The 14,293-nt window shown below is 40.4% G+C and overlaps 1 protein-coding gene across 11 annotated transcripts in view; it reads left to right on the top strand.

The window, feature by feature from the left end:
- The first annotated feature begins 5,887 nt into the window (after positions 1-5,887).
- The window catches only part of dennd5b (DENN/MADD domain containing 5B), a 119,470-nt gene continuing 111,064 nt past the window's right edge, over positions 5,888-14,293 (top strand). For all 11 annotated transcript variants that reach the window (XM_029116954.2, XM_029116952.2, XM_029116953.2 and 8 more), the window contains exon 1: positions 5,888-6,242. In XM_029116954.2, coding sequence (XP_028972787.2) covers positions 6,134-6,242 — 109 coding nt within the window. In that variant the 5' untranslated portion in view covers positions 5,888-6,133. The remainder of the gene's footprint in view (positions 6,243-14,293) is intronic.

Here is a 14,293-nt window from a genome sequence, read left to right as displayed (position 1 = left end):
GCCAATTAAGAGGGATGAATATTGTTGTCGCTGGCAGGTTTCAATCCCTGGTTTTCTATGTGGCAGACTGTCTTTAATCATTACACTATTTAAACAGCAGAATGCAACTTTTACCTCAGCCATTACATTTTAGCTGAAATAACGTGGACAAAATAACACTTATTAATGGAACTAAAGAGTAGTCTTGCACAAAGACTATATAGCTAATAGCTATACATCCTACTTATAACGAAAACAATGACTCCAATCACTCCATGGCTGATTTGTGTCTTTGGAAAACAATAACAGTTTATAAGGGTCACGTAAAACAATTCTTCTCCTAAACATATGAGAATCATGGTATTAAAGAGGGGATATATATTGTTGTGTGAAGGGTGAAAAGTACAGAGTGGATATACATTTCTGAAATACAAAATTTGGAACAGCTCAGAGGAGAACCGAATCAGGGTCAGAATATTGAAGAACAGGGACGTCCCCACTACACCAAAGGGACTACTGGTTGTCCCTTCTACCCTCTATCTTCTCCAAATGTAAATTTTACCCCATCCATTACAATATTGCTGAGATAAAGAGGGCAACAAAACGTTTGTTAACGGAACTAAAGTGTACTGTTGTACAAAGATTACTATAGATGACTAGCTAATAGCTATACAGTTTACTTATAACCAAATAAATGACTCCAATCACTCCATGGCTGGTTCCTTTCTTTGGAAAACAATAACAGTATACAAGGGTCACCTAAGACAATTATTCTCACAAATAAATGAAAATCGTGGTATTTCAGAAATATATTGTTGTGTAAAGCATTTATGAGATACAGAATTTGGTATGTCTGAGAAGGGAATTGAACTGAGGTTACAATATTGAAGGGCCGGGATGTTCCCACTACACCACAGGGCCAGCTGGCAAACTGAATAGTCTCATGGGGTTGTGATCTATAATACCCGAAATAGCACACAGATGCATATTTAGAAAATCCACCAGAAACATATACAATAATATAACTTTCAAAGACAATGGTCCAGTCGTCCTTTACACTAATTGTCATCCAAATCCATTCAGCTGTTTCGGAAGAAATGTCGTTTGTGTGTTTTTATCAATGGCAAAATCATGAGCAACATTGGTTATGTTTATAGCGCCCCCAAGCTGTATTTCTGTATGGGAGTTTTCCTGTCCATTCCTAGCAGACACATTTATGAGTATGTTTCGTTTTGTAGCTGTTTGATGTTCCATTTGGGTTTAATGGACGTCTAAACTCATAGACCCGTCCAGCTCGATTTCATTCGCTGATTTCGGACATATTGTTTGAGATATCAATTTTCCTTATATAACATTTATAGATAATGGTTCAAAGGTCCTTCACACCAAACGACATGCAAATGCTTTCAGCAGTCTTGGAGGAGATGTTGTTAATGAGTTTTTCACAGAAGTCAAAATGGAGGAAAACACAAGGGGCGAATTTGAAAGACCCCAGAGACTTATTTGGTCAGCATGAGAAGGGGCATGTATGGAACTTGGCTGCATGACTCTAAGACATTTGGTTAATGAGATATGCATGCTCAAACCTTCAACATTTGACTAAGTGCTACAGCGCCACCATGGTGTGTATAGGTATTGTAATGGCAGAGTCCTATCGGGCCTCTCATGGCAACAAGTATGCAAAGTTTCATGCAAATTGAACCATATATGGCCGAGTTACAGGCCTCTGAAAATGGGCCCGGAGAAAAATAATACTTGGTCCCCTAACAATAATAATAATAATAAAACGTACAAACATAAAAGGGTTCCAGCAACTTCGTCGCTTGGCCCCCTAATAAACTAAAATGGATAGGTTGATGATGTGAATTTGATGGTAATCATCCTATCACCTTATACAGTGGGGAGAACAAGTATTTGATACACTGCAGATTTTGCAGGTTTTCCTACTTACATGTAGAGGTCTGTAATTTTTATCATAGGTACACTTTAAATGTGAGAGACGGAATCTAAAACAAATATCCAGAAAATCACATTGTATGATTTTTAAACAATTAATTTGTATTTGATCACCTACCAACCAGTAAGAATTCCCACTCTCACATACATGTTAGTTTTTCTTTAAGAAGCCATCCTGTTCTCCACTCATTACATGTATTAACTGCACCTGTTTGAACTTGTTACCTGTATAAAAGACACCTGTCCACACACTCAATCAAACAGACTCCAACCTCTCCACAATGCCCAAGACCAGAGAGCTGTGTAAGGACATTAGGGATAAAATTGTAGACCTGCACTAGGCTGGGATGGGCTACAGGACAATAGGCAAGCAGCTTGGTGAGAAGGCAACAAAAGGGGACAGGACGACTGCACCTTATTGAGGGGAGGATGGATGGGGCCATGTATCGCGAGATCATGGCCAACAACCTCCTTCCCTCAGTAAGAGCATTGAAGATGGGTCGTGGCAGGTTCTTTCAGCATGACAACGACCCGAAACACACAGCCAGGGCAACTAAAGACTGGCTCTGTAAGAAGCATCTCAAGGTCCTGGAGTGGCCTAGCCAGTCTCCAGACCTGAACCCAATAGAAAATCTTTGGAGGGAGCTGAAAGTCTGTATTGCCTAGCGACAGCCCAGAAACCTAAAGGATCTGGAGAAGTTCTGTATGGAGGAGTGGGCCAAACCTGGTCAAGAACTACAGGAAACGTATGATCTCTGTAATTGCAAACAAAGGTTTCTGTACCAAATATTAAGTTCTGGTTTTCTGATGTATCAAATACTTAGGTCATGCAATAAAAGGCAAATTAATTACTTAAAAATCATACAATGCGATTTTCTGGATTTTTGTTTTAGATTCCGTCACTCACAGTTGAAGAGTACATAAGATAAAAATTACAGACTTCTACATGCTTTGTAAGTGGGAAAACCTGCAAAATCGGCAGTGTATCAAATACTTGTTCTCCCCACTGTAGTTGTGCCCCAGTTCTAATCTTTAGCACTGAGGGGGAGCGTGTGCCCAGCTTTAAATTCCTCGATGTCCACATCTCCGACAACATGTCTTGGACCCTCAACACCTCAACCATGGTCAAAAAGGCATAGCAGCGCCAGTACTTTTGGAGGAGGTTGAAGAAGGCTTGCCTGTCTTCCAAGATCCTTGTGAATTTTTACCGCTGCACAATCAAGAGCATTCTGACGAACTGCGCCATAGTGTGGTTTGGCGGATGCTCCGTGACCGACTGGAAGGCCCGGCAACGGGTGGTGAAAACCGCTCAGCACATCACTGGTGCCCAGCTCCCAACCACTGTAGACCTCTAGCACAAGCAGTGTCTGCATAGGGCGTGGCATCATCAGGGACCCTTCACATCCATGCCACAAACAGTTTTTTCCTACCATCTGGCAGGCGGTACAGGTCTCTGAACTCTCAGGGACCTGGTTGCACTACTCTCATCACACATCTTCCTAGGGAATCTCATTGCTGCTATCCCTGCATTTCAGTGTCGCATGCACCTTCAAACTGCCTTCATTGCACATTTAGAATTGACATTTGTACTTGCATTTGCTTTCATTGCACATCTGTATATCCCACTTCTAACATACATCATGCTTAATACTTTATCTGACACTGCTTTGCATTGTCTGATAAGGACGTTTTCAGCTGCTACATGTAGGCCTACTGCGATGGCAATTCCATCAATCGACACTCTTAAAGGAGTAAGAACAGAGACAAAATTCTCTTGGCACAATTTAACCATTTATTATTATTTGTAAATAAAAGAGACACGTCAAACGCTTACAAACATAATCGTCCGAGGAGTCTCTAACTTAATACATGAACAGTCCGTATTTATTACAGTTAAAAGGGGTGTGGTAAGTTGTTGCTCATCTGTCTCGTGTCACATAGGTTTTTACCCAAAGGGTGGGCTGTCCCCCCACCTAATCCTTCCTGCCATAATGTTTACTGTTGCATTTACCTAAACAAGCCAATTGCTCCTACTTTCCCCCAAGGACCACATTCCTGAGGAACAAAAGGTCTGACACCCTTCTTTGTCTAGGCAGGAGAACATGGTCTTCAAAAGTACCTAATAATCCTTTGATATTATACAGACATGTGTGTCACAATTAAAGTAAAGATTACTAGCCAATGGAAAGGCAGACATTTCTCAAATGTACCTTAGTTCAACCTCACTGCTGCTACTTGTATACAGTGGATATAAAAACACACCCCTATTAAAATGCCAGTTTCTTGTGATGTAAAAGAATGAGACAAAGATAAATCATGTCAGAACTTTTTCCACCTTTAATGTGACCTATAACGTGAACAATTCGATTGAAAAACAAACAAATCTTTGAGGAGGAAAAATTTAAAACTCACAATAACCTGGTTGCATAAGTGTGCACACCCTTAAACTAATATTTTGTTGAAGCACCTTTTGATTTTATTACAGCACTCAGTCTTTTTGGGTAGGAGTCTATTAGCATGGCACATCTTGATGTGGCAATATTTGCCCACTCTTCTTGCAAAAGCGCTCCAAATCTGTCAGATTGCGAGGACATCTCCTGTGCACAGCCCTCTTCAGATCACCCCACAGATATTCAATTGGATTCAGGTCTGGGCTCTGGCTGGGCCATTACAAAATGTTAATCTTCTTCTGCCATGCTTTTGTGGATTTGGATGTGTGCTTTGGGTTGTTGTCGTGCTGAAAGGTGAACTTCCTCTTCATCTTTAGCTTTCTAACAGACTCTGGAAGGTTTTGTGCCAAAATTGCCTGGTATTTGGAACTGTTCATAATTTCCTCCACTCTGACTAAGGCCCTGGTTCCAGCTGAAGGACCCCAAAGCATGATGCTGCCACCACAATGCTTCACTGTTGGTATGGTGTTCGTTGGGTGATACCTTTTGGAATTATGGCCAAAAAGTTCAACCTTGGTTTCATCAGACCATAACACATTTTCCCACATGCTTTTGGGAGATTTGAGGTTTGTTTTTGCAAACTTCAGCCGGGCCTGGATGTTTTTCTTTGTAAGAAAAATCCCATAGCCCATTCATATGAAGAATACAGGAGATTATTGTCACATGTTGCACACAGCCAGTACTTGCCAGAAATTCCTGCAGTTCCTTTAATGTTGCTGTAGGCCTCTTGGAAGCCTCCCTGACCAGTTTTCTTCTCGTCTTTTCATCAATTTTGGAGGGACGTCCAGTTCTTGGTAATGTCTTTGTTGTGCCATATTTGCTGGACTTGATGATGACTGTCTTCACTGTGTTCCATGGTATATCTTATATTTTGCAAACTCTTTTGTACCGTTCTCCTGACTTCTGATATCTTTCAACAATGAGATCCCTCTGATGCTTTGGAAGCTCTTTGTGGACCATGGTTTTTGCTCTGAGATGCAACTAAGAAAATGTCAGGAAAACCGCTGAACTTTATTTGTGATTAATCAGAGTCACTTTAAATTACGACAGGTGTCTAATGACTTCTCATTCTTTTACATCACACAAACCTGGCATTTTAACAGGGGTGTGTAGACTTTTTATATCCACTGTACTTCTTTACATCTCCCTTGTAATATCATTATACTTATTACTTGTACATTTTCTGCCCTTTTCTATTTGCACTTTTGTTTTGATGCTAACTGCATTTTGTAATAATGTAGGCTACCTGCACTGTTCAATGACAAAGTTTAATCTAATCTAGTCTAAAAAAGTAATTAAATCACATCAAATTCAAAATAACCTGGAGTATAACAATTTGCATTGTGTGCAGCCATTTTAAGTCTAGCCTTACTAATTAATTACAAAAACGAATGCATCAGATTTAAGATTCAGATTTGAATGTCCCGCCCTGCCACGCGACCAGTGTCTGCGCTCGCGATGCAGCCAAAGCACACACTTCTCGCTTTTCCCTCTCGGTTTGATTCATTGTATTGTTTGTTAGAGCGACCCAGAGTTCACCCACAGCAAGTAGTCTGTTCTCTACGATTTTTCAATAAACATTAAGTATTTATTTGAATAAGAAGAAACGACTTTTGTTTTAATGACGGAATCGTATAATTAACATTTCATAAAGACAAAATAATTGTTTTAAAATACGTTTTATTATCGATACGGAAATGTCTCCGTCGGAGTAATAGGAACGGGAGGACGCTGGTCTGTGAACCAAGATGAGTGGGACCAACGCGGCGTCTGGAGGGGCGCCCTGCCGCTTTGCTCACTACTTTGTGATATGCGGAATAGACACAGAAACTGGCTTGGAACCTGACGAATTAGCTGGTAAGAATGTGCTACCTTATTACAGAAAATGTTATTTAAATGAAAAACAATTTCCCCCATAGGTAACTATACAAAAACAAACCATTATAGCCTACAACCGATTCATTGGGATTTACTAAATGTAAGTTGCATGTAAGTTATACATTTTGGTCTTAGAAGTCCAAAGAGTCTCCTCTCCGGGCAAACTGGGTTAACGGTATTGATTACATTTAATAGTTTATGTTCATAGACCTCACAGTTGTGCAATCGATGTATAGATAATTTGAAAACGCACGTATGAAACCGGTGTTTTACATGAAGTAAAAACGTTTAGCCTATTGCAGTGGTGGTTGTAAAAGTGGAAGCTTTTAGCATGTTTTTGTTTACAAAACTTGCCACAGAAGCTTGCTACAAAAAATGCACGTAACTTTATTTTCTCTGGCACACTAATGGCTTTGGTGAAGGAAAATGTAGCTACTTGTTATGATTGTCAGATGTTTTTCCAAGACATCTTAAGAATGCACGTATTGTTAGTCGCTAGGTATAAGAGCGTCTGCTAAATGACAAAAACGTAAAATGTAAATGGCTAGTTCCCAGTGTTAACATAGATTCCACTTCGGACATTTCTCAAGCATTTTGTTGTTGTTGCTGAATTGATATCACTGCCCATTTTATTTGTTCAGTCAATGTTTGACTCAGGTCTCCTGTCTTTGTTGGTTGAGGTTGTGTGTTTGTTAATTGCAATACGAAGTTTTAAGTTCTCTGTTAACCGTGCAAGTCTAGCATTGAGTTCAGGGTCAGGCCTTTTAGTTTTGTACTAGTAACTGAACTCGAGACTGCAATCGGTCTTCAGCACATCTCCGGGACCTACCATCGATCCCTAGCCAGCCCCTCACGTTCTGAGGCCGACTGGGCAGCGTTATGAATCCTAGGAACGCTGCCAAAAAGCGTTGCTCTGGCGTAGGAACATGTTCTCATTTTGTTTGCAGCCTCTTCACATTTCATTAACAGGCAGATTCAGCTCGTATTCTCCTGCCGACTTTCCCTCTAACCAAATTGTTGTATACCCAATGCTTTCTTTGACATGAGTGCTTTGCAAATGTGGTTCTGTTGGATAACAATCAAATGTTCCTAACTGGTAGGCTATTTGATGCAACGCGCCTCAATGCCGAGCTGTAAATAGCTCAAGCATTCGGAACAGTGGACGTGCAGCGTTATAATTGCTGAACATTGTGACTATGTGTGTTTACCGAACGGCTTATCTCTACATGAAAGTGAGTGTGCGGTGATTTCTAATGCCGACGTAGATTGGAGTTCTTTGTCTTCCTCACCTTTACAATTACTTTTCATGTACAGGGATTCCTTTGGTTGCTTTTTATCAGGTACGCCTGAGGGGGGCAGGACTTGGGACGAGAAAGGAGCGTTAATCATGGTTTTATGATATGGTCTATCTTTTGATGCTGTGAGGAATTATTTCCGGCTGGGCTGGGGTGAGGCGATGAGGGCGAGAGTTACATTAGTGTGGTTGGTCATGACGCGCAATGTTTGACTGTGTATCCCCCCCCTTGATGTCCTCCTGGTCTCATGAGAATACGTAACATATAGGCTATGTAGGCCCTATGACAGAGGAATTAATATTATATGTGACAGGGGCGGAGCTTGGCGTTCTCTCCCATGGCTGCCAACCTTGTCCGCGGAGGTTCCGACATACTGGCCAATCAACCTGCAGACTTCACACAAAACCCGCACATATCTGGAAACCTCCGCATCCGGAAACCCTGGTTACACCAACACGGTCACATTGATCGATCATACAAATGCATTATGGAATAACAACACAAATATAGATGTTTATCACTTCAGTGTCAACTGAATACACTTTTAAAAAAAGTTGTCACATGGGTAAGTTGTCACACTGTGCATACCTCCAACACCAGAGGTGCAATATCAAAAATCAAATAGCTACTTTGTGTGAATACAAGTTCTATTGTCAACTTCCTGTTCATGTGATCAAGATCACACTAATCTGAAGTGAGCACAAGTTTCCTATTTTTCCCCCCAAAAAAGAAAAAATTTGCCACTTCACATTTTATGCAAGAAAACTTTGTTAGGTATGAATGTTGAAAATTATAATTTCGCACTGAGTAGAGGAGACAATAACGCGTCTTTTGATATTTTAGCCGCAGTCCTATGTTGAGTTAACCTTGAGATTTAGCCAACACGTCAGTTTGGGGCAAGTTGTTTCAGTGACCTTGGGGCAAGTTTTCACAGGACAACTTGCCCCGGTATACACAGACACAGAAAATGCTCAAAAAACATTGTAATAATATTTAATCGGCTCTGATAATATTATCAAATGTTACTGGAAATTGATTATTATATATACGAATAGTTTAAAGCAGCTGACATCCATGGACTAGCCTACACGAGACAGGCTCTGCCATGACTGTGTGTTTGTGTGTGTCTATTGACACACTACTTGCCTACTGGGGGAGACAGTTGGGGTGTAACGGTATGCGGAAGTCACGTTCAGTGCAATTTGGGTAAACTGGAAAAAAACATGCAAAACATTACATATATTAAAATTTATTTCGAAGTTATACATTTTGCCCTTTGGCACTGTATTTAAAGCATGCAGTAGGTTGGATTTTTTCAGTGAAAAAAACAATTACAGTTTTTTGCAATTACACACAAGTTAGAAATCGGTTCTGCACCAATGCCCAATAGAGAAGGACGTTCCGAATAATAATATGAAAAATAGAATTGCCTGTTCCAAAAAGCGCTAACTCAGAGTCTGACATTATTCTTAGTCTTGCTAATGTTAGCTTTGGGTTCCTGGTTGCTAGCTAATAGTTTTGCATGTTTTGCCTGTTTTTATCCACTGTTCTGAAATCGTACTGAATGTGACATGAAAGTTTCGGTACATACCGAACCATACCGTTACACCCCTAGGAGATAGTATATCCACACATGCTCTACTTTATACAGTGTCATGAATTTAGTGTGGTGTTATGAATTGCATGGTGGAAACAAGGATAGTAGACAAGGAGGAAGGTGTAATAAGCCTGTAATGAATATGCAATTGCAATAAGGAAATGAGTTTTGGAAGGATAGAAGAAAGGGAAGAAGGAATTAAAGGAAGAGGGGAAGGAAAGAAAGATGGACTGAGAATGACAGCACACAACCATGTTAAAGGCTAATCATCGCAGTATAACACCAAGTAAATTAAACTTCAAGGATATCAATCTGTCCAGTTAGGGAGCATAAGCAATCATCCCCCAGGACACCATCCACTGTCTCATCAGGACCATGCCCAGATGTTGTCGGGAGTGCGTACAGGCACACTACAGAGTCACATTGAGTTGCCGTGATGAAATTTACGCAAGTTGGAACAGCCTGTGATTTCAGTTGTTTGCGTTCCTTTTCGGGTATTTGGAAAGGAACAGAGTTGGAATGGGATGGAGCGAGAAGACAGCAGAATGGTCAGTGAGGTCATTGCTGCTGTTGATTAGATCATTCCAAGACTGTTGCTGGTGTGATCATTAAAACAGTTTAAGGGGACAAGGTTTTGGTTTCCTCTGGAGATTTGATAAGTCTGTCTCCAGACGTAATTAGTAGATTAGTGATAAGATTTCCACATCCCTGACATTTCGTATACCATTGTCTTACCTACATGGGGCCTTCTTTTGTAGCACAATGTCAATACTTTAACATCATGGTATGTCTATGGACGTATTAGGCCTGCGTAATGTTTTCGCAGTATGTTTATGCTATTGTGTGTTTTCCATTGTAGAGGTCGATAGATTATGATTTTTCTAGACTGATACAGATACCAATCAAAAGGACATCAAAAAAGGCAAAAAAAATGTTTGTTAGCCTATATCTTGCACGTTTTAATAACACTTATTAATCAATAGCAACTCCACTAAATCTTCAGTGATGTATGCCCAATTGCTACATACTGCACTGTGTATTCAGTGGTTATTATAGCAGAATTAGCATAGGCATCAGCTTAATCTTGGGAGCTCAGGCTTGAGTTACAAAAACAGAGCACAACACAAACCATCAATAATCACTGCTGGGACTATCCACCAACACTCAATATATACTTTCTTCTTTATGATATATCAAAATCCTGATTACACAATTTCGCTGTCAAATCTCTCTTGGGCATCATTGTTACCACAACAACAGCATAGCTGACAGCTTGAACCCACAACACATAAACAGTGCCAGACATCTCGAGCTGATCTTTGACCGTGTTTAGTATGAAGACATTTAAAAATGTGTCTGAAAATGCCTGTCTATAATATATGTACAAAAACTGCCTTTGATCACTCACATGGAAAGCGTTATCTTGAAACAAAACGAATTACCCCAGTGAACCTGTTATTTCGGTGTATTGGTTTTGATAATGCGTTGCTGTTCATAACTACACAAGTAAAATTTGTGCAGTAATTGTGCTGTGTTTACAAATCTGTTCGTGCATTTGCTTTATTCGTCACCACAAGCTTTGAATTGCTGCTTTTTTGGTTCCGCGGATCAAAATAGTTAAAAACATAACTGGTTTAAAGGCTATAAGCTAAATTAAAAGAGCATAATACATCTATTTCCATATACCATTTTTTTCTGCTGTTGTGGTGGAAATCCTTTTATCATGCCTTTCTGTCTATCCCCGAATGCAAAGCTGCTGGTAATATCAACAATGTGAAATAACCTAGTTTAGATTCTGTGAAGATTGATTGTTTTCTAAAAGCTACAATTCGTAATGACTAGCTAGCAATTTACTTCAAAAGCATTCTCGACAGTTACAATTTCTTATCTCTTTGATGCTCCTCCATGTTCTGTTTGAACAGTTGGTTACAGACTCTTCCCCTAATAAAGAATTGGCCAAATCGCCATTCACGACACCAGGTAACTATTGTTTTCAAAACCTCTAAACAGCCAGGCTGTTTTATCGGTCCATCTCTACTTCAATGCTCATTGAGTAGACAATATTTGGCCTCTGCAGTGGTCAGTTATTGTAGCATTGGTTATCCACAAACACGATGGGCCATTGATTGTGCTGCGTTCATTTTACTGTCCTGCGCCACAGTATAATAAAAATAATAATAACAAATGTTGTTAGACAACGTACACACTGTTAGTGTACAAACCCGTACTTACGGGGTTTTTAGTGTGTTGAGCAATTTTTTTCATGCAATTTTTGAAACGGTGTCATAGTAGTCAGACCCACCAATACGCTCTACGCAGACGAGCTGAACCAGGAACACAGACAGGAAAGTGAGCATATGTCTGCAAATTTAAACCCATGCGTATGCACAACCTAGAAGATGAATTGGAGAAATACCATGCTATTTTGGAAAAGCTGGTTGAGGAATGTCAACTAAAACACATGGGAAAAACATTTTCAATAGAAATATGAATAGCCCACAGGAATGCACAAAATGTTTCCTGCAACGTCGTAGGCCTATAAGCTACGGATTTAGCGAGCTTTAAAACCCTACAGCAGATCCAAACACTGTTAGGCCTAATAGGTTGTCAAACATTGGTCTTTCAATGGGCATATCCATACAGCCCCATGTGCATGTGCGTAAAGGAACATATTCGACATTGCATATTTTACCATACACTATTAGGCTACAATATGCCGATTGATTTAAAGATGGTCACTTTTACGACCAAGAGATTCTTTGTTTTTGAATGAGCTACAGAATTATCACATGTTGGCTTACAATTTGTAATTTGACAAAATATACAATACATTTCCAAAATGACTTCCATTTAAAATTCTCACAGAATGAAATTGAATAAAACAACAAATAGGCCTACTCAAACGAAAAGTTATAGCACTGATTGAAAAATGCATTTCACTAAAATGGAACCATCGTTCTAAAACAAGTTCTTTCCACGAGTCATTGATCTTCTGTAACCCTTCAGAATTATAAACTTTCTTGGTCACATTCTCTAGGCTACTGTTTATTTTAAACTGTTACTGTACCGCCACAACCCGGTATGTCCTCACTCTAAACCATACCGACCACTGCCAAACTGCAGAACCCCACTCTGGTATGCCACTGCAGATAATTGTTCTGTAGCGAAAATAACAGCCTAGGCCCACATGACTTGAACTGGGCTTGACCAGTTCACTTTGATTTTGTCTGTATTGATATGTTTCTTGAATTTTGATGTTGAAATGTCATGATTAGCCTAATGCCAAATGATCACTTACTGCATCCCTACCACAGCGACATGTCAGTGTCCCCATCTAGGACTTTTCCACTCAAATCTCCCCAATGATGCCAGCGATTTGCTAGTCAGTGGGAGAAATATGTCACATTTTGCCCACCTCCTGTAGTTTGGACACTGGATAGGAGTGTAGCATGTCACTTTCTCACATACACCTTGATTGATCTCTGACCACTTTATTTTATTTACATCAGCCACGTCTTGCAGGGCATAATATTTATGAATGGTTGTTGGGCTACTTGATACATGAAAAATGAAATTCTTTAGATTTTTTATTTTTTTTTCTATTTCACATTATGCAATATTTATTTTATTGTTGTTCACTGACCGGTCTCCACCTTGCTTCGTGTATCGACTGAAATTACATAGTCAATAGGGCTAATTTGGATACCTTTATATGGGTAATTGTAGGCGTTCATTGGGTGGAGACCGTATGCTCGTTAACCTACTCCGAAGTACAGTATGGGTCTGATTTATCAACGGAAGCATGCATATGTGTTGCGTACGCCAGTTTAATAAATCCCAATAATTTTGTACACACGCAAATTGTAGGATTTCCACATACGCCAGAATTTAGTTAGAAACGATTGATACATGAGGCCCGAGAGGAGGAACACACGTGGACAGGTACCAGTCATTTGTTTGCATGTGTGCGTTAATTAGCTAACTGCTCATTTAAAACACAAATTATTCTCACCTTGTCTGGATGTAGCTATAAATATTGCTGCCACAAATGTATCTCCAGTTTTATTGACATGTATTGAGAAACACGGAAGAGAAAGGGGGTGTATGCGTTACAGTAATAGGCAGGGAAGAGACAAGAGTCTTGATAGTGAGGGACAGAATGGTACATGGAAGAGGAGAGAGTAGACCAGAGTGGAACAGAGGATAGGAGAGGGCAGAGGAGAGGAAAGAAGAGATAGGAAAGAGATGGAAGAGAGGGAAGATGAGAGAATAGATTGAGGGGAGGGAATAGGAAAAGAGGATAGAGGGGAAGGGAAAGAAGAAATGGAGAGAGTAGAGGAGGTCTATAGGAGGGCATGGTAATAATGTAGTGCTAAGACTTTGTTTGTAGGTCTGTCAGGAGGCTAATGTTGGCCTTAGCCCCCTCCCGCCCCCCCAACCTGGGCCCCGCTCAACAACATTCTCTCCACTGCAAGAAACATTTCCAGAGGAAACACTGTGGTAGGCAATTGTATAGTAGCATCAATTCCATGAGCCATTTGCAGACTATCCCCTTTATAATAGTTGTCATCGAGGCCTGAGCCCGTTTGAATTATTGTTTCTTGTTGTATTTAAAAAAAAAAAGAAAATGTATCACTGTGGCGCAAGCCTGGCCAAGCCCGACTCAATTCTCAGAATTGATGGTCCATTTAAGGCCCGGCAGGCAGGGTGGGCAGGCTGTCGGGCTGTGTCGGGTTCAGGCTAAGAATGACAACTGTTCCCCTTATTAGCAGCCCATCCCTTTTTATGTGCCAAAGCAACCCACCAACGGAACATTCGTAATAGCATTCATTTACAATTCAAATCAGGCCGTTCACCTCCCCCCGTTGCTCTCCTCTACCACAGGGCTCTTTAGACTGCTCTAGATTGCCCTCATTGATATCACGATGTCCAGATTCGCTTCTGCATTATCCTATATATTCCTATGGCCACATCTGCCTGGCATGTATCTGCTTTTACAGTGGGGCTGGGCTGGTGTTAGTCTGACCCACATTACCCTCTGACATGGCCATGCTTATTTTGGACTCTCAATGTGGCTGCGATTCTTACACCCACTATCCATTCCTTTTGTGTGGCAGTAGGCCGTTTCCCCAGGCCCA

The sequence above is a fragment of the Esox lucius genome, chromosome 23, assembly GCF_011004845.1.
Source record: "Esox lucius isolate fEsoLuc1 chromosome 23, fEsoLuc1.pri, whole genome shotgun sequence".
Taxonomy (NCBI): Eukaryota; Metazoa; Chordata; class Actinopteri; order Esociformes; family Esocidae; genus Esox; species Esox lucius.
The sequence above is the reverse complement of the archived record's forward strand: the minus strand, read 5'-3'. Positions and strand labels throughout refer to the sequence as shown.